General features: G+C 46.9%; 1 protein-coding gene across 2 annotated transcripts in view; it reads left to right on the top strand.

Annotated features, from left to right (window-relative positions):
- LOC146206127 (pfs47 receptor-like) overlaps positions 1–18,427 on the top strand; it is a 66,493-nt gene that overhangs the window by 3,697 nt on the left and 44,369 nt on the right. The window contains exon 3 of one of the 2 annotated variants that reach the window (XM_084590757.1): positions 4,723–5,864. The exons of the other annotated variant lie outside the window; for it this stretch is intronic. Within the exon in view, the coding sequence (XP_084446883.1) occupies positions 4,723–4,971 (249 nt within the window). The 3' untranslated portion in view covers positions 4,972–5,864. Of the gene's footprint in view, positions 1–4,722; positions 5,865–18,427 lie in introns of those variants that run through there. 2 annotated transcript variants of the gene reach the window in all.

Consider the following 18,427-nt stretch of genomic DNA (forward strand, 5'->3'; position numbering starts at 1 on the left):
TTCCCTGCAAAACAGACCTCAATGGAGGGACGCTATCAGCAATAAAATTTCCCTGACGGCGAAGGGGCAAGAGTTGGTAAAGTAATATTGTCGCAAGCCTCAGGCTTGTGTCCTGTTAACATGATAAAATTAAGGTATAATTTGCACAAATATTACTCTCAGTCATAACTTATAACTAAGCGATTATGTAACGCAGCATGCATGACCGGCAGTTTACAAAGTAACATAACTGTTTTACATTATCACTCATAAGTAGTCTTAAATGCCTCTGCCATTTTTTTGTCTAGGTCATTCACTCCCCATGGTCCAGGCTGCTAGGTTTTGCATACCTGCCTGAAAAAGATACATATGCTGGCCCTTCCGATGCTTTGCAGTATGGTGTAAACTGTAGTGATCTTCCGAAACTATCGAACATTTTACTATTTACTCTCATGCACCACCATTTTCATTTGCCTTTGTGGGTTCTCTTTCCTACTTCGGATTTCTTCCTTTCAGTTGCTTACCCAAGCAACATCACCAGCGAATCAGAAATTACTGAATTACTTGCTTTTATCCCCAAAGCTACCTAATCAAGTTATCTGAATGCCTCCTGCCTGTAAGCACATAATGAATAGAATATATACTGTTAGGCACAGCCGCCTCCTTTAAGGGGCCGTAGTACTGAAGAGATTGTCTCCCGGCCTAACACTAGTCCAAGATAGAATTTTGTCGCTTTTTTTTTTATGGAAGGCTATGCCGCGGCTGTAAAGCCGCTTATCAATATTTTGGAGTAAATTTCCTTATTTCGGAATTCCTGTTTCACTGCTGAAATTTTGACTAAGTTAAATGTTCCTCGCGATATCTATAAATCACTATAGACCAACACTGTTTTCAGGGAAGTTTTATGATTTCACGGTATACCATCATCCGAAAACGGATTCTGAAAGTCTGAAACGCCGTTCCAAAGGCGCAGCATGTTTAAAACACCGCGAAAGGTATTGCGGTAAGACTAGAGACTAGGGTGCGCGACTCATTAAAACACTTGTTCACAAAACTTATAGACAAAATGTTCTCGTTCCATAACATTTTTCTTGCTTCCAGGGGACCAATTTGCGAATGTAGTCGGCCGAGCGTTAAATAGTTGTGACGAAAGCGCATTTTTGAGCAGTTTCATTCGCCCGTACTGAATTCCGTCCGCACACTACATCCATGCTCAAAAAAGAAGTTTTTTTGTTATCGGTATTCCTTGGAGTTGACAATCACACTACTTGTTAGATATGCTGCAAGCACCTTGGGTGCCGCTTATCCAAGGGACTCACTGCCTACGACTGGTCAGCGATCCGATCTATTCTTTCGCAACTGTGTGCTGAAAGTTTTCTGGCCAGCGTGCACACTGTTTGAAATAAAAATTTGCAGGTGCGCCCACGATTCGTTAGGGGGCAACATTAGCGCGGAACGTGTTCCCACTGGCTCTCACAGAAGCCGCGCTATTATATGGCTAATGATCAATGAAACCTGTAGTTGCTGAGCGCCGAGCATAGTACGAAAACCTCAGATTGGTTAAGTGAGACAGTGACGTCATTACCTGGAGCACCAAGTTACAACCGGCGACCAAATTTCTCTTAGCTTACGTGACATTACAGTTCTTCATCAGCCTTTCTACACTCACCGCAGGGCAAACGGTTCTCCCTTATTCCCCCAACAACTAACCTTGTCCTGGACCAGTTGCAACCATGTAATTTCCACGAGCTTCGTAATCTCATTTGCCCACCTAACTTTCTGTCGCCCCTTGCCACGTTTGCATTGTCATAGTATCCACGTTTAGCGACCATCGATCTTGTTGCTTTGTGTTACATCCCCTGCCCATACCCATTTCTTCTTGATTTCAACTTAAATGCCATTAACTGGCATTTGTCTTCAAACCCACTCTTCGTGTTCTCTTTTTGTTACCATTACACTATACCATTTTCCACTCCACAGCCCTCTGCGCTGTCCCTAATTTAAGTTCAACCCTTTTCGATAGCCTCCAAGTTTCTGCCCCATGGAACAGTAACATTAAGATACACCTGCTATATATTTTCCCCTTGAGGGAAACTGGCAAGCTGCCATTTGTAATCTGAAAGCTCTTCCCAAACGCGCTCCAGTTCAAACTTTTCAACTCAATGTTTTCCCTTCTTGGTTCAGACCTGTTGCCACTACCTTTTTTTAATAGACGCATTCGCCTACCACCTTCGGCCCCTCGCTATACATGTCGTAAACTACTGTTTCTTTCCGAAGTTGTTGATCGATTCTTTAGTCTCCTGCATAGTAATGTTTAGGCCTTCCGTTCTTCTTTGCCTGTCTAGATCATTCATCATTTCTGAGTTGTTGCCTGGATTGCTTAGCAATGTCAAGAGAAAATTGCTGTTAACAGAGGTATTCTCCATCAACTCTTAACTATACTTGTTCCCAAACCAGGCCTATGAAGACTTCTTCTAAATATGTGATGGATTTCGTTTATAGGAATTTTATTTTATTTCTATATGGCTCGAGGACTATGTTGATGCGCAGCCACTTCAGAAATAGGTAAAGTATTTGGATTAGTGCCAAATTTTTAAGGACTATTTATTTATTTATTTATTTATTTATTTATTTATTTATTTATTTATTTATTTATTTATTTATTACATACTGCAGACCCTTGGGTCCAAGCAGGGGTGGGGGGGGAGGGGGCAAGATGCATACGAAGTGCAAACAACACAGACAAAAAAGTGTTACAGATTTATACAATGTTAGTCGCTCTGTATAGCCATCTGTAAAATATTGTTTCAGTCTGATACTGTCCGAGGGAAAAAGGAAAACGTAAACGTGTCAGTTCCAGCATAATAGGGTGTCAGTGAGCCACGATGATGTCTTGTGTGGCATGTTATTGCAGGAGATATATAAGGGGAGTGGTTTATTGCAACCTTATTTCTTATCAGGAGAGAAAGGAAGAAAAGAAGATTCATGTAACCAAATGAAAGTGAATGAGCTGAAATCGAAAAAAAAAATTTGTTGGGGGTGGCAATTGAAATGAGGACCTTCGGAATGCCACATAAGCACGCTATCCACAGACCACAAATGCCTTTGTCCTGCGAGGAGCAGAGGCGGGCTGGTGGACCTAGTGAATGCGTGATGCAATCACAAGTTATAGTGAGATTGAAAGAAAAAAAAGAAGAAAATGATGGAAGATAATAAAATAAAGAATATAGATGAACGAAATACGTAAGCAGAAAAATTGAAGAAATTAATATTTAAAAAAAAAAGGCCAAGAAAACAAACACAGCTAACGATACCACATTATGAACTTCGCCTTCTTTTAGCACGTACACGGTTAAAGTGCTGTCCGCATCTTTTCTATCGCGTCTGTCTCCTCCTTCATAAACTGCTTCCTCTTCGTCTCCTTCGCTTTCGTCCATGCTCACGTGAATAACACGAATAAGCTCGCCTCCTAGCTACGCAGCAATAGTGCGCCGTCAGTCCTCAGGACAGACACAGAGACATGTTCCCCAAAAGAGTGAATGTTAATGTGGCACAAAAGTGTTTCCATAAAGATGAAAGATCGGGTTAAAATCAGATGAAGATGTGTAGCGCACCGCGACGCAGGTCCCATGCAACCTTTCGTTTCGCGTCAGTCAGACAACCAGTCAGGCCTAACAGAGTGCCATCGGCCTGATTACGGAAATGGAATGGCATACGAAAGGCTTGTAAACCTACGAGGATGTGTATTCCTTTCTCAGGTCACTTCATTATCACTTAATTGTTTCAACCGGCCCCCTTACCTACCCTCTCCGGCACGGCACTCAAGTATCCGGGAGAGGAGTACTACTAGACTGACCATTCCTTTCTCTTTCTTTTTAAGAAACGCAAAAGGTTTTAAGCTTGGTTTTTGTGACAGCGTTTGGATAGGTCCAAGCTCTGTACAGATAGAGATTGCATGTCCTGAATTCAATAGTGTCTTGATTTGTTGGCGGTCGGGAACCACCAGGGCGGGCGTTTTATGATGGCGCATGTGTTATTGTCACATCTGCGTCATTTGGTTACTTCGGAATGCTTCTTTTTTTCCTCCACTTGCAGGCCCCGTTTGGGGTTAATTCGAATCTTCTACTCGCCTTGTGGGCCGCTACTTGCGTCAAAGCGTAGAAGTTTAGCGATCAGAGTAAACTTAGCAGGTGGGAGTGCTAAAGCTCCGACGAATGTCTAACGAAAAGCGCAACAAATAAAGTGAAGCTCGCTAATTCTCCGATATCAACTATGAAGATGAGAACTTCTCCAAATTAGAAAAATTAGGTAACTTTCAGCTTCAGAACCTACTGACTTCATGACTACTTCATGCCAGTGTAATAACACACCGCGTGTTAACTCTGGTTCCCAGGCGCTCATCTGCGATGTAGGTGACGTTGGGGTTACTGAGAAACTTGTTCTCGATTTGTGGGCCACTACAATTATAAAAATGCAGCGCGTAAGCTTTCAAAACAAGCTCAGCAGAGAGTAGCAGTACGGCTACAGCAAATGGCTCATCGAAAAGCGCGACAAATCAAGTGAAGCTCGCTATTTCAGCAGTTTCGCCTATTAGATGAGAACGCCTCCAAATGTGAAAATGAAATGAGGTGACTTGGTTCTTCAGACCCTATTGCCGCCTCTCACGTCGTTTGATCGATGACACCCTTTGTTACCAATCAGAGCCAGTTTAATCACACACCTCGTTGTAACTATGGTTCGCAGGCGCTCGTGTCCGATGGTGCATGCCTGGAGTGGCAGCCGGCTACTAATGGCGCAGTGCCGAACGGAGCTATCCAAGGGGGCATGACCTCTGATGGAGAGCCGCTCTACGTTGCACGCGCTCTCTACAAGGGAATGAAGACTGTCGGCAGGCTACAGCCTTCTCAGCGCTGCGCGATAGTCACCTACGGCGGCGAAGAGCATCGCTACACCGACTACGAAGTCCTCGTCTGCAAGGCAGTCAACTTTTGAGAAGTCCAAACAGCATCTGCAGCTACAGTAGCAGTGCATCCTGCCTGAAATCGTTGGCGAACGACGCATGCACTAGATGACATATTGCTTTAATTTGCGCAGCCATCGCTATGTGGGCCTATGTTGAAGAGTATGGTGCAGGCAATTCGCCCAAGGTTTCAAAATATGATCAAACATGGCGCCGTCTGGAAGCGCTCACGATGGGCTTACGCTTTTGGCGGCACCACAAATCGCGAAGATATTGAAATGAAAATTACCGAAAATAAATGACTGTGAATAAAAAAGCCATACTTGTGGGATTCGGGCTTGCCGTGGCTGCACTTTGAGCGGCCGCCGCCCGTGCCCGGTTGTTCTCTTCGTTCCCTTTCTCGCGCCGGAGGCGGTGGAGAGATGTTCGGACGAGTTGTCACTGCCGTTCGGCCACAGCTCTGTCCTGGCGTCCCAGTGGCTGTTCTCATTGGCACCTTTTGGCGGGAACACGGCACCGCTTCGACGGCCGCGCTCGCGCAACAGTCCGAGCGGAGCCCAGAGAGAGACCCCTCCGAGAAATCGCAAGGTGCGTACACTACTGTTGTTGTATGCCGGCCTTTGTCCGCGAAGACCAGTGTGTACTCGAGTTCGCCCGCTCCGGGTCGTACCTGAGAGCGAAGCTCGAGCATGTCGATCGTGATCCAACGATCCATGACAGGCGTACCTTGTGGTGGTTGCCCACTCGCTCTCAAAGGAACCCTCTGGTCACTTAGAGAGAGAGATCACAGCACCCCCTTGCGTGCTTGCGGCGTGCATTCTTTGTCACTGCGTACGTTCAGGGGAGCCTTGCTCCTCGCGTGCTCCCGGGACGCGGTGACTGAATGTTTGTGTACCGCTGGAGGACGGTGTTGAATAAACGTCTTCTGTGCCAACTAGCAGACTTGTGTTTCTGCAGCGAAGCGCTCTCCTCCCTACAGAGGTTGAGTGCGCGCTGAGGTATTTCAGTGTGCGCGTGGTGACGGCTGATCAGGGTTTTGGCTCGCGCGACGCTCGAACCCGCGGTGGTTGGTGGCCCGTGACCACGTAGAAGCCAGATACTATAGGAGTGCATTTTGGCCATTCGTGTAATAGAGGTTGCGGGTGGGGCCACCATGAGAACCAATATAAATCGCTAGGAAAGCAAAGATCCATGCTCGTAGCACGCCTTCATCACCCACATCGCCATCGTCATCGTCATGGTAGTCACGCTGATGGCAATAATGGTTTTTAATGCATTCGGAACAGCAGTACCTGCGGACATATTATAAAAATGACTTCCTAAATTAATCGCTTTATCAATGCATCAGCGAACGCCAAAAAAAGTTTTCCTACCATTCCCCCTTTTTCATTTCAGTAAATGTGAGCAGCCGCCAGTTATATCGCCGCCGATCCTCACGTCCAACACGTCGTCAAAACAGAATAGCAGCCAAACTCTCATGTTTTCCTGTAAATGAGCTAAACTAACTGATGCTGGTCTATAGCCTTTAGTCTGCGAGAAAGGATTTGACTGAGTCGAAATTTAGTAGTAAAGCAAGCATTCCGGAATTATGCACGATGTAGACGAGGCATAGGAAAAGTTACTCCGAAATATTTATAGTGTCTCTTGCAGCCGGCATGGTCCTCCATTACGAAAGTAACAAAATCCAAGTCTAGAAAAGTATCAGGCCAGGAGGCGATCTCTCTAGCAACTACGGCCGCTCAATGGAAGTTGCCGTGCCTACTAGTATATATACTATTCATTGCATGCTTATAGGCAGGAAACATTGAGAGGAGTGGATTAAGTAAGCGTTGGGGACAAAAGGTATTAAACTTGTAATTTCAGATTCCCTGATGATGTTGCCTGCGCAAGTAACTGAAAGGACGTATTCCGAAGCATTATCGAGAACCAAAAAAAAAAAAAAAAGAACAGAATGGTGCGGCGTGGGTGTAAAAAATTAAATATGCAATAGACTCGGAATTTCACGACAGTTTACACTGGACTGCAAAGCATTGGAAGGGCCAGCAAATGTATCTTCTTCATCCAGGTATGAAACAGGTGGCCTGAACCACGGTAGCGAAATGACGAGGAATAAAATACAGGAGAGACATTTATATTAGTGTTTTATGCATATATAACAAACCTTCAACATTGATGGCGAGAGACAAAGTGCAGATTAAATTTTGTCCGCCGATGGTCTATATTAAACAGAATTTTCAAGGTTCATACAACGGTTGATCATAAGTTTCGGCTTTTAATTTTTTTCTTCTGGTTTTTACTACGGATATTTGACATACAAACATAATTCAATTTACGGAACGCAGTACCAATACCTTTGCCATTCGACTGCAACATTAGCAACGATATTATCTATAATATTGTCGCGGAGGATCGAACGAAGATGAAGTATTTGAAGGACAGAGGTGTGCGTTTTAGTGCCGGTGTTTCTTCATCATTTGTTGATGCACAGCTTGTATCAACGTTCACAGGGAGCTTACACAAGGCGAGATATCCATCGGCATAGCTTCATGGCTACCGTCAACGAAGCTGGCAGGCTCTTGATCTAAGGGTCTTTCTTCCGTGACTGCATGAAGTACTGCAAATCTGTCGTGGCTGAGGGCGTATACTGGGTAGGGAAACCACTACTAAGCGATGCATCCATTGGAGTAGCACCATCGCTCCCATTTACATCACTGGCAGCCTCTTGTTCTGAGGGTGCTTTTTCAGTCACTGAACAATGATGCTGATAAGGTTTCGTGTCTTGGGGAACATACCCTATAGGGCAACCATAGTAGGCTCATTTCCAATACTGCCGACAGGGTTCGTACGGTGGCCATGTAAGACCACTGCAGTAGGGATATAGGTGGAGCCCGGGCACGAACCAGAGCGAAGGTGGAGGGATGTGACGTCAGAAAGGAAAGAAATCACGCCCGGCCCAGTTCTGGCTTTGTGGCACGCGCTGCCCACAGGAATCGTTTCTGGCATAATTGTGGTCCAGTAATGCTGGTTGCCGGCACGAGTCATTCTTGCCAATGTTCTGGTTTGGCGAAGCTGCCCGTTCAAACGGAAGCTCCGCGGCGGTGTTCTGGTCACACAATTCTATCTGCATACGTGAGTCGTCTCCAGTACAGTTCCGGTTCGGTAAGGCTTTCTGGCCATCCGAGTTCCCCACCGCACAGTCCTGGTTCAACGATGGCCCTTGCTCATCGGAAGCGTCGTCAGCACACATCTTGTTCGGTGGTGCTGTCTGCTCACATGGGGCGTCCATGACTCATCAGATAGCAGCACCCGAGTCACCAGAGTTGACGTGTACTGCAGGAGACGGAAGTCCACGACGGTTCAGCTGCCCTCAGCCTATTTTTTTCACAACAATACTTGCAGTACGATGACGTCCGCAAGCTGCCGGCTCCGTTTCTTCTTCTTCTGCCTTCATAAATGGCACGTGCCCACGAAGGGGGATTGGCCAGGGTTCAGTGTGGAGTGCCTAGTGTCCTGCATATACCGAATCTGTGAATAAAATAATTGTCAAGTAAACAAAAACCTAAGGTTTATCATCACAAAACTGAATGAAAGAAAAGAAATACGACGCAAAACATTTGAAAGTTTGTAAATTTTGAATATAATTAGCAAGGGAATCTGTCCGTGCCCGTCCAACTAAGGTACGTGCACGTGTCCAATAGAACAGGAACATGGTGTCACAGACCAGCGCACGTTCCCACGCGATCCCACTTCGGACAACACGCACACCTCTGTCCTTCAACTACTTCGTCTTTGTTCCTCCGTAACAATATTAAACATAGCATGCTCATTAAGTTTAGGTTCATGGCGAAGCCTAAAAAACGTGCCTAAGTGGTTGTTGATGATGGCGATGACCAATCTTGGATCTATTATCTATTATCTGCTACCGGTTCTTATTCGCATGCCCCGTGTTCCGTAAAGTATGTACTTCTGCTCTCCGGAAATTCCGTCGTGTGCATCAAGAAATTCTTCAGCTTAAGGAATTTTACAAATGCAGGTAGTTGGTTGTGCATCTTCAAAGTAGCAGCGCGCTGACATAGTGCCTAACTGCTGCTCGCCTTACTTTCAAGACATGTTTGTTTAATTATAGTATCTAAACAATGCAGGACGTCAAGCACTCATTTAACACGCGCTTACAAGAAACGCGCGAAAATTGAAAAACACTTTTAAGGAAACGACTGGGTGCAGCAACTGTCAGATTGGTTTGCTGATTGGTTGGACGAAGGCATGGATTCTGGCAACCTCGACATCATATAGGTAGCATAAGAGGGTTTTAGCACAGTTCACAGCCTCCCAGTTAAATTACGCACCACGCGATACTATAGCGGTAAAGCAGGCCTTTCCATGTCCTCCGCGGCGGATGAGGGTGGTGCCAGTGATCGCTCTCAAGGATTGGTTACATGCAGTGTAATAACCTACGAAAATAGAAGATTGAGCAGCCATCGGCGGAGCTCAGATGGTAAAGTGCCGGCTGCGAAATTCTGAGGTCGTGGGTTCCGAATCCCACCGGTGCCATGTAGCTTTCTTTCTCTGCTGTCTTATAATTATATTTCAGTTATAGATGAATTACATCGGTATTTTGCATTTTTCAATACAAACAAAGCTTGTCTAAGCTTTTTCTTTTTGAAGTAAGTTGCTGTGAGCTCCCTTAACATACATCACTTCTCTATGTCTCGATGAATAGCCGAACTTCTCATCAACAGAAGCGATTAAAGGGAAACTGCACTGGTTTTAGATTTCGATGAGTTTCGAGGGGTCGGACGTTTATAGCTTGCAGTTTAAGCATGCGAAATATCTTGGCGCTAGCATTTGAATCAGTGGCCCAATTAGCGATTCAAACCACGACCGTTATCAGGCTTCTCTGCCCCGCGCAGCTGTGGGTGGGAGGGGCATGATGACGTCATTGACGGTACCAGTACATTTCCCGCATAGAAACATTTGGTTTGAAAAGTAAAAAAAAAAAAAAAAAACTCTATCGAAAGCAAAGCCCTTTCTTTGTTCGGCGGCGTCAGGAAATGCACCGCTGGAAGTGAGCGAGAACAAGGATAAGGATGTTACCGTCCGTGACGTCATTACCAAGCTTCTCTGGAGACCTTGAGTGGTGTGAGGGGAAGCTCGAGTTTTAATCGTCGATGACGCCATCAGTTTGAATGCTAGAGCAAAAACACTTCACATGCATTACCTGCAGCCTCAATAAATTTGAATCCTTGAATATCGCGGAATTCTCGAAAAGTGACGCAGCTGCCCTTTAAGCAGGACAAACCCTCGTGTGAAAACTAGTACGTTCGCTTAGTCAGCAGTACTAAGGCAGGCCGTAGAACGAAATGAAAAAGTCAAGGTTACAACGCAACTTCGACGAGGCGTAATCGTGCGCTGGCTCTGAGCGGACTCTTATATACCTTATCATAAATAGCATAGCATCGTGCGTTCAAAATAGCATATAGATTGTCCTAGTTATGATCTCAAATGGAGAAGTGGCTAAAGCTTTCATTCACTCTCATTGCACTCAGTGCGCCGACTGTTTGGGGCAATGCCTAACTAAACTCAGATCGCATCGTAGCGTTTAACCCACCTCCTTTCACAATTCCGCAGTAAGCGGTAGAACGATTTCAAGGCTCTTTCAGGATGCGTCTTCAGGGCCGCACTTCTTTTTGGTCATCTCTTGTGAAAGCTGAAACGACCGTGTTCAATGTCTTTGCTTGAGCTAAGTTCATGATTTTTTTTTTCTAAATCAGAATTGGGACATCAACAACAAAATACATATTTATAGTGTAGTGTCACACCAACGCTCGGTGAATGTCGACGGTGACAAAAACGACAAGCGTATGTGGAAAAGGCGCGTGCTACGAAGAAGACGGCTGACAAAGAAGAAGACGCAAGAGACTGACGCGCTAGTTTAACGTTCGACGAGAACACCGACCTCAGACTGAACGTACTCTTACAATAACATTTTTAACAGTTAACGTTGCAGCAAAAGTTGCAAGAGTAAACTTTCAACTTTACGAATTTTCAGGAACGGCGTTTTCCACCTCTTCCGATATACGATTTGTGTGTGTGTGTGCGGGGGGGGGGGGGGGGGCGGAGTACGGCGGGTCTTGTAAACCTATGATTTATTCCTTTGTGTCAACAGATTTGCCCATCACAACAGATTTGCCCATCAAAGCAATGTCGCGAACCTCGCAATTTCCAACATGCTTGCGTGAATATTGGTCTGCAGTCGGTGATCACATTCCATTATTCCCAATGCAGCAATAATTTTTTTGCTGTCCTTCGAGAAAGTGGCTAGCTGCTAGGTTCTCGAGAGTTATGGCGGCACGGGTGCTTCCACATGTCTAAAGTGCGCCGACTGTTTGGAACAATACCTCACTAAACTGAGATCGCATCGTATAGCGTTCAAACCATTTCGTTTCACAATACCGCAGTAAGCGGCAGAACGATTTCAAGGCGCTTTCAATATACCTCTTCAGGGCCGCACTTCTTCTTGGTGATCTTCTGTAGAAAGCTGAAACGACCCTGATCATAAAGAGTTCAATGTCACTGACAAAAGTTCAATGTCAGGGCTGGAGCTAGGTTCGTGATACTTTTTTTCTAAAAGAAAACAGCGACATCGACAACAAAATACATATTTATAGCATTTTTAACAGTAAAAGTTGCTGTAAAAGTTGCAAGAGTAAACTTTCAACTTTACGAATTATAAGGAACGCGGTTTTCCACCTCTTCCGATATACGATTTTTTTTTTCTGTGTGTGTTGGGGGGGGGGGGGGGGGGAGTACGGCGTGCCTTGTGAAACTAAGATTTATTCTTTTGTCTCAACAAATCTGCCCATCACATATGAAAATTTCTTTCAGTACAAACAAAAAAAATATATCATGTTGGACCTAGATCGCCGTACTTACCTGAACACACCAAAAACAAGATATATAAGTAGTACTTTTTTTATTGCATATCGGAGTAGGACATGACAGCCTGGGCGAGTCGCCACATGATGCAACCCTATCGAGTCACGCAGTGTTGGGCTCTCCTGATAACTGCTGCGCGCACTGAAAAAGAAAGAAAAAAAGATGCTTAGGGTTAAGGCATGGCTTGAACCTTACAAGAGAGTTATAACAGAGCAAGCTCTCTGTTTCTCTGGCAACTCGTGTCTATCGAACGCACGAATCCATTATTTGTAGAGGCGTCGTCGAATTATTTCCTAGGGATATCCTTACCTTCCAACTATTATCGTCCAACTAAGCGTTTGACTGCGTAGATCACAGCAAATTGTGGCAAGCTCTCCAAGAGATGGGAGCTCCAAATCACCTCATCTGTCTCCTCAGGAACCTTTATGAAGGGCAAGAGGCCACAGTCAGAACTGGGCATGGTCTTACTGATTGGTTTCCGATTGAGAAAGGGGTGAGGCAAGGCTGCATACTGTCGCCCTGCCTATTTAACCTATATGCAGAGTGCATCATGAGGAAGGCCGGTCTGGACGAGTCTTCAGCTGGAGTGAAGATTGCTGGAAAACGTATCAACAACCTCAGATATGCGGATGATACCACTTTAATGGCAGAAAGTGGAACTCAAGAGACTTCTGATGCGTGTACAAGAAGAGAGTGAGCAGTTTGGGCTTAAACTGAACATTAAAAAGACGAAGATCATGGCGTCTTGCCCTATCAAGTCCTGGAGCATCAATGGACAAGAAGTGAAAGCTGTGACAGATTTTCTGTTCTTGGGCGCCAAGATTACCTCGGAAGGAGACTGCAGCCATGAAATTAGGAGACGCCTGCTTCTGGGAAAGAGAGCAATGGTTAGCCTTGACCGCCTAGTAAAGAGCAGAGACATTAGTCTGCCAACAAAGATCCGTATAACCTGTGCTATGGTCTTTCCAGTTGTGATGTATGGATGCGAGAGTTGAACTGTGAAAAAGGCTGACCGCCGAAGAATTGACGCGTTTGAATTGTGGTGCTGGCGAAGACTCTTAAGAGTTCCTTGGACTGCCAGAAGATCAAATCAGTCGATATTGTCGACCATAAACCCTGACTGATCATTGGAGGGTCAAATTCTAAAGTTAAAGCTCAGCTACTTTGGTCATCTGATGAGAAGAGAGGAGTCGCTGGAGAAAGATTTGATGTTGGGAAAGGTTGAGGGTCGCCGGAGAAGGGGTAGGCAGCGAACGCGATGGTTAGATGGCATTCTCGAGGCATTGCAGATGAAGCTATGTGATGTTAAGAAGATAGTGAGAGACCGGAAAGCGTGGCGTGACATGGTCCATAGGGTCACGAAGAGTCGGACACGACTGAACGCCTGAACTGAACTGATAGCGGCTATGTCATCTGGCCAGTCACCGTATAGTTTGAGCTTAGTATGGACAAGTAGTTGTCTCTCGATATATCGACGTCGTCATCGATGAAGTAGCGAAATCTGCTACTTTTTTTTTTCAGTCTTCCGGCTCACGCTTCAGTCCCGGTATTGTTTGGGCCCTCTTCAATGAGCTGTTCCACTAGGAAGCGATTAGCTGACATTATGAAAATATATTCTAAAGTATGCATCTCAATAATATTGAAAACAATTTAGAGAGCACTTAATACCTCTCAAACGCCTTAACGCACAAAGCCTCTCGGCGGCCATCCTCGGTGGGGATGTCGCGCTCTCTTTGCGCCGCATGGTTTCACCGCAGCCGGCAGGTGGCCTAGAAGTACTATAAAATCTATATAGTAACTCTAGGTCAGACTAGAGCCACTGCCTATAGAGTCAGGTGCAGATCACTGGGGTGCGTTACACGTCGCTGTATGGTCATGACATATGGCGCAAGGCGGCGGCGGAGATGGTACTGCCGACGCCGCTCGGCGGAGTTCTTCATGTGTACCGGTGCGGGCAAAAGCAAACGAAGCGCGCTGTTTGCTCCTGATTACCGCATTGCATAATTGAAACTGGCAGTCGTGGTATGTGCGAACCGGTACTAGTAGACACCGTGCCCGCTTCCCTCGTAAAATCCGCCGCAGTACACGGAGAGTTGCGTACCGGACTGTAAGCAGCCATCAAATCTTTCCAGGTGATGATACTAGACTCGTGTTTTTCGAGCCACATCTTGGAAGCGTACTTCAAGAGCAAAATAAACATTCGGCAACTTGTGCTCCTAGTCCCATGTATTAAACGCAGAGACCCGGTCTTAGCTGCTCAGCCAGTCCTCACCGTCCTCAAATTTGTAGCCATGAAGCGAGGAGCATAGAGGAACAGCGGCTGGGCACTCACAGGGAGCTGAACGGTCTGGATTGCCGCCCAGCTCGTCATGGTTCGTGGTATAGTAAGGCGAGGGGACCGCAATCAGGAGCTGAGCCTCTCAAGAGGGTAAAAGTGTAAAGCGTGGCGAAGAGGTTAGGCTGCACTCGTGTGCTCCATTAAGGTTTTCCCATGGTTGCGTGTACTCATTGGTGGGTTCTCGCTAATAAAATTAGCTCATTAGTTTCACTTTATTTGCAGAAATAACCCTAAATATTATACCTAAACTATATATTAAAGATAAGAAAAAAATGTTTCAACATTGCATGTTTTGCAGTTATAAAATTTGAGCGGTAAAAGGCTGATAAAGGACTACTGGCAATAGTTACGTGATGTTTCGCATGCTGTATACGTACCGTGTTTTAATACACTCGGCATGTATACTGCTCGAGTCGTTTCCTGTGTCCAGCAATGTGGACAGTACTTCTTGGTCGCGTTTCGGTCGATTGCGCATGAGAAATTCGATTATTGGAGCCGTCGAAGCGGATGCCCGAAACCGTCAGAGAAGCCAACGCTTGTGCTAGATTGAGTCAGTGGGCCGTGCGTGTGCGGCCTTGCCTTTGCTCAAGAAGCTAAAGAACACAACCAACACAACCACCCGCTTTCACACGACATGCCATTATTTGTTCTGCTCAGTCAGTAGGCGCTGTAAAACACGCTGCCCGCTGCAGTTCGATACAGGCCACGTTATCTAACACTATCTCATAGGCACCCTAGTGTCAGAACAGTGTCACTATGTTTGCAAAACAAGGTGCCGAAAAGGATCGGGCATTCCGTTTCGTGTGTAAATTCTTTTTTTCTTTCGCTTCAAATGGGGATATCTCCCCATACCTGCGCTTCCTTAGGGCTCTAATTCTACAGTTTTTCACGTCTCGCTTGTTAGGGCACGCCACCACCTTGACCAACCTTCGAGCTCCCACAGTTGCCTAAACTTGGCAAACGAACTAGGGAGTATTCAGCTAGCAATATTGAATTGCGCCGCAGCTTCGTTCCATGCATCGCACCGCACGTAGTGCGATGCACGCGGCCTCCGTGGCATATATAGGGGAGAAAACCTGGGCCAGGGGGCGCTGCGCCGCTCTGTGCGTCAGCGCCCTCCATGGAGACCCCGTCAAAATCTACGCGCAGCCCGGCCGCGTCATCTGCTAGCCGCCGCATAGAAAAGCATGTTGTCGTCTGCTCCGCGCTCCTTTCTAGCACGTGTTTGCGCGCGCGCGCTCGGTTGTTTCTCTCCTCCTCCGACCGCATTGTGGCCACCGTCGCGCTCTAACAATGAGGGGGGAAGAAGAAAGAAAGAAACGAACTAGAATGAAAAAAAAAATGACGGCGCACTTTTTTCGCGGAGCTTGTGTGGAAACGGTAACGGGATGGTTGTAGGCCTTTCTTTTTTTTTTTTTTTTTTTGGGGGGGGGGAGGGGATATCTCGTACCGTTCGTGTGTCGTACTTCTCTAACTGGCGGTGCCGAAGCAGCCATCATGGAACCGAGTCGGCCTCAAGAAACAGATATTCGTCATTAATGCGATCACTTTACGTCAATCATCCTATCCTCATACGCGATCCTGCTTCGGGAGCTCAAAACTGCGCGTTCACTATAGGAGATAACTGAACTAGGAATTGCGCAGCGTAACAGTGGAATTAAGAAGACAAAGGTTTCCGTGGAGAGATGTCCCCGTCTGCATGGAAAGTCGTCAGACATTTCCTCGCTGTTCGTCTCGTGGAGAGGAAACTGCCGCAAAAATGGCATGCCTCGGCTTCTGGGGAATGACCCAAGTCGTTGAACCCCTCATCGTTAAAGGTAATAGGTCATTGATTTCGAACGGCAGCGCCGCAGCAGCGAACTTCCCCTGGCCGGTGTCGGCAGGAACCCAAGGGTAAGGCGGCATGCTTTGTGCCTTTGTAGGGAACGCATCCTAAACGCGCCGAAAACAGGCCCCACGGCGCCGGCAGCACTGCCTAAAACGTTTGTCCCCAAAGAGCTGAACAGGCCCCTTTCAAGTGACCATTCACAAAGGGAAAGGAAGGAGCACTCGTCGCTGTGTACAAGCCTATCGGTTATTCTCAACCAGAAGGCTGGACCCCTCATTCTGTGAACATGGATAGAGGCATCAAGAGGTGCCGCCTCAAGTCCTTCAAGATACCTGTCGTTTGCCTCCCGCCTTCAAGTAGCGAATTCGCGTTCATTTTTTTTTTTTTTATGTCTGAGCCTGCCAACAAGCGCTCTTTGAAAACAATGTCCGGCGATCAATTAATCATAATTTCTTGCTTTCGAAAGCACCGATAAAAAACATGCCTCCAGCCAGCCTCTATGTCAGCCGGGGCACAGAAAAAAGCAAAATTAAGAAATCCCATTGGCAAAGAGCGCCGGCTTTGCGCGCGAAGACGCCCCACCAACCCCCCTCGTCCTCACTCTCCTTCTCCCGCTCCGCGTGCACGCGCGGCTGAACGTAGCACGCGCTCCCAAGCGAGCAGGCTGCGCAGACTCCGCAGACAGCCGCGCGCAGCGCGGGCGCGAATGCGCGTAGGTTTTGTAGTTCCTCTCCGCTCCGCTGGAAACCGAGCGCTGGCGTCGCGGAGCAAACTCCAGCTTTGGTTCCCTATAGCTCAAGAATATTTCGTGGTACCGCGTTTTTCCAACGTTGCCAGGTTGCCACGCCGTAATTTGCGCTATTTTTGGTCCAAACGTCGCGTGGGAAGTTCTGGTTGCCATGCGCGAAGTACCATCTTTGCTGCGAACACGATTAACAAAATCGTAGAGAGAGTTTACATGGAGGTCCCGCCGCCGCTTTCGCTCTATAGTATGGTTTGCATTAACTCTATGAAGCCTCTCAAGCAGCGGCTCGCCTTGTGCACAGGTTGTAGCTGCAGACGCTGGAGGCACCCAGAAACTCTTCGTGCATGAGATGTACTCAGCAAGCAACATCAAACTGTCACAGAAGCCGGGAGAACAAGGAAACAGATTTACCGAGCGTCACGAAATCGGCGCACATTTTTATCAAGCAGGCGCGGCGCGAGGCCCGCGCGGCGCCGCATCGAAATTTCCACAAGGTTCTAGAAAAACCTCTTTCCCCGCGCGAGAGAGCGCGTAGATTTGTACGCGTCGCCGTCACCCTCTTTCTCATTACCCGGCGATGACGATGGTTCATCCGTCCGGAAAATGCCAGACGTCTCCAGAAAATTGTATGGGACCTAGCCAATGACGACCCGCGGCTCGACGGGAGGAAGAGAGAGCGCTCTAACCAGAGAAGCTATGTGTGTGTGCGCGCTAGCCTTGGCGCGCCTTAACAGACAGACGCGGCGCGCCCTATTTATGGAGGCCGCGCCGCTTGTGTAGTCAGTCAGTCAGTCAGTGATTGCGGCGTGTTCGCAAGTGCGACAACTGGACTCCCGGGGATCGCCCGCTGCTGGCAAGCCCACGGACCTGCGAGGGAGCGGCGCTCGTCTTGTATGGCGGCCACATAGTGACTCTCGAGGCGTCGGACTGCAACAGTGCCCGGTGAACAATTTGGTGTTTGTTTATGTGACTCTCTCGTGTTTGATCTGTGTTGTAAAGCCTCTGTGTTATTGAATACCTTTGTAGTTGCATGCTTTGCGTTTGTTTTCTGTGAACCTCTCTCGCCTGTGCATTTTAACTGTTCTTGTGTATTGTTCTGTATCGTCCCTTGTTGTGTATAAAGTTTGTTTTGTTTGTTACTTCTGACTCCGATCCTTACTCTGGCTGGAACCGGCGACAGCTGGGCACCAAACGGCTACCCCCTTCTGTCACAACAAGGTAGTTGAATTCCGGTTGAGCTTGCCACGCGTAGAGGGCATCTCCTTTGCGACCGGAACAGCCATATCCCACTCACCATAAGGGTGTCTGAGAGTGTGCACACCGTTAAGGGCGCATCGTTAATAATACCCTCTAATTATTAACGGGTGACACCGAGCACTGCAGCACGCACAAGCTGTAGAAAGCAGACATGGCTAGGCTAACCTACCCTTGAGCGAGCTAGCTCCGAGAGCGAGATGAGCGCGTGCCAGTCTCCCGAGCTCGATCACATGACGGCACCAATAAGTTTTAACACTACGGCAATATGTACTAATTTTTTTATTAAATCCACATTCTCTAAACGTTTGTGTGGTGGAAAAAAAAATTAAATACTCTGGATCTCAGCAGACTTCAGTGGATTGAAGGAAACGTCCTAACTTTCTG

Source organism: Amblyomma maculatum, chromosome 1 (genome assembly GCF_055883805.1).
Source record: "Amblyomma maculatum isolate TAMU_Amacu chromosome 1, ASM5588380v1, whole genome shotgun sequence".
NCBI classification, from domain to species: domain Eukaryota; kingdom Metazoa; phylum Arthropoda; class Arachnida; order Ixodida; family Ixodidae; genus Amblyomma; species Amblyomma maculatum.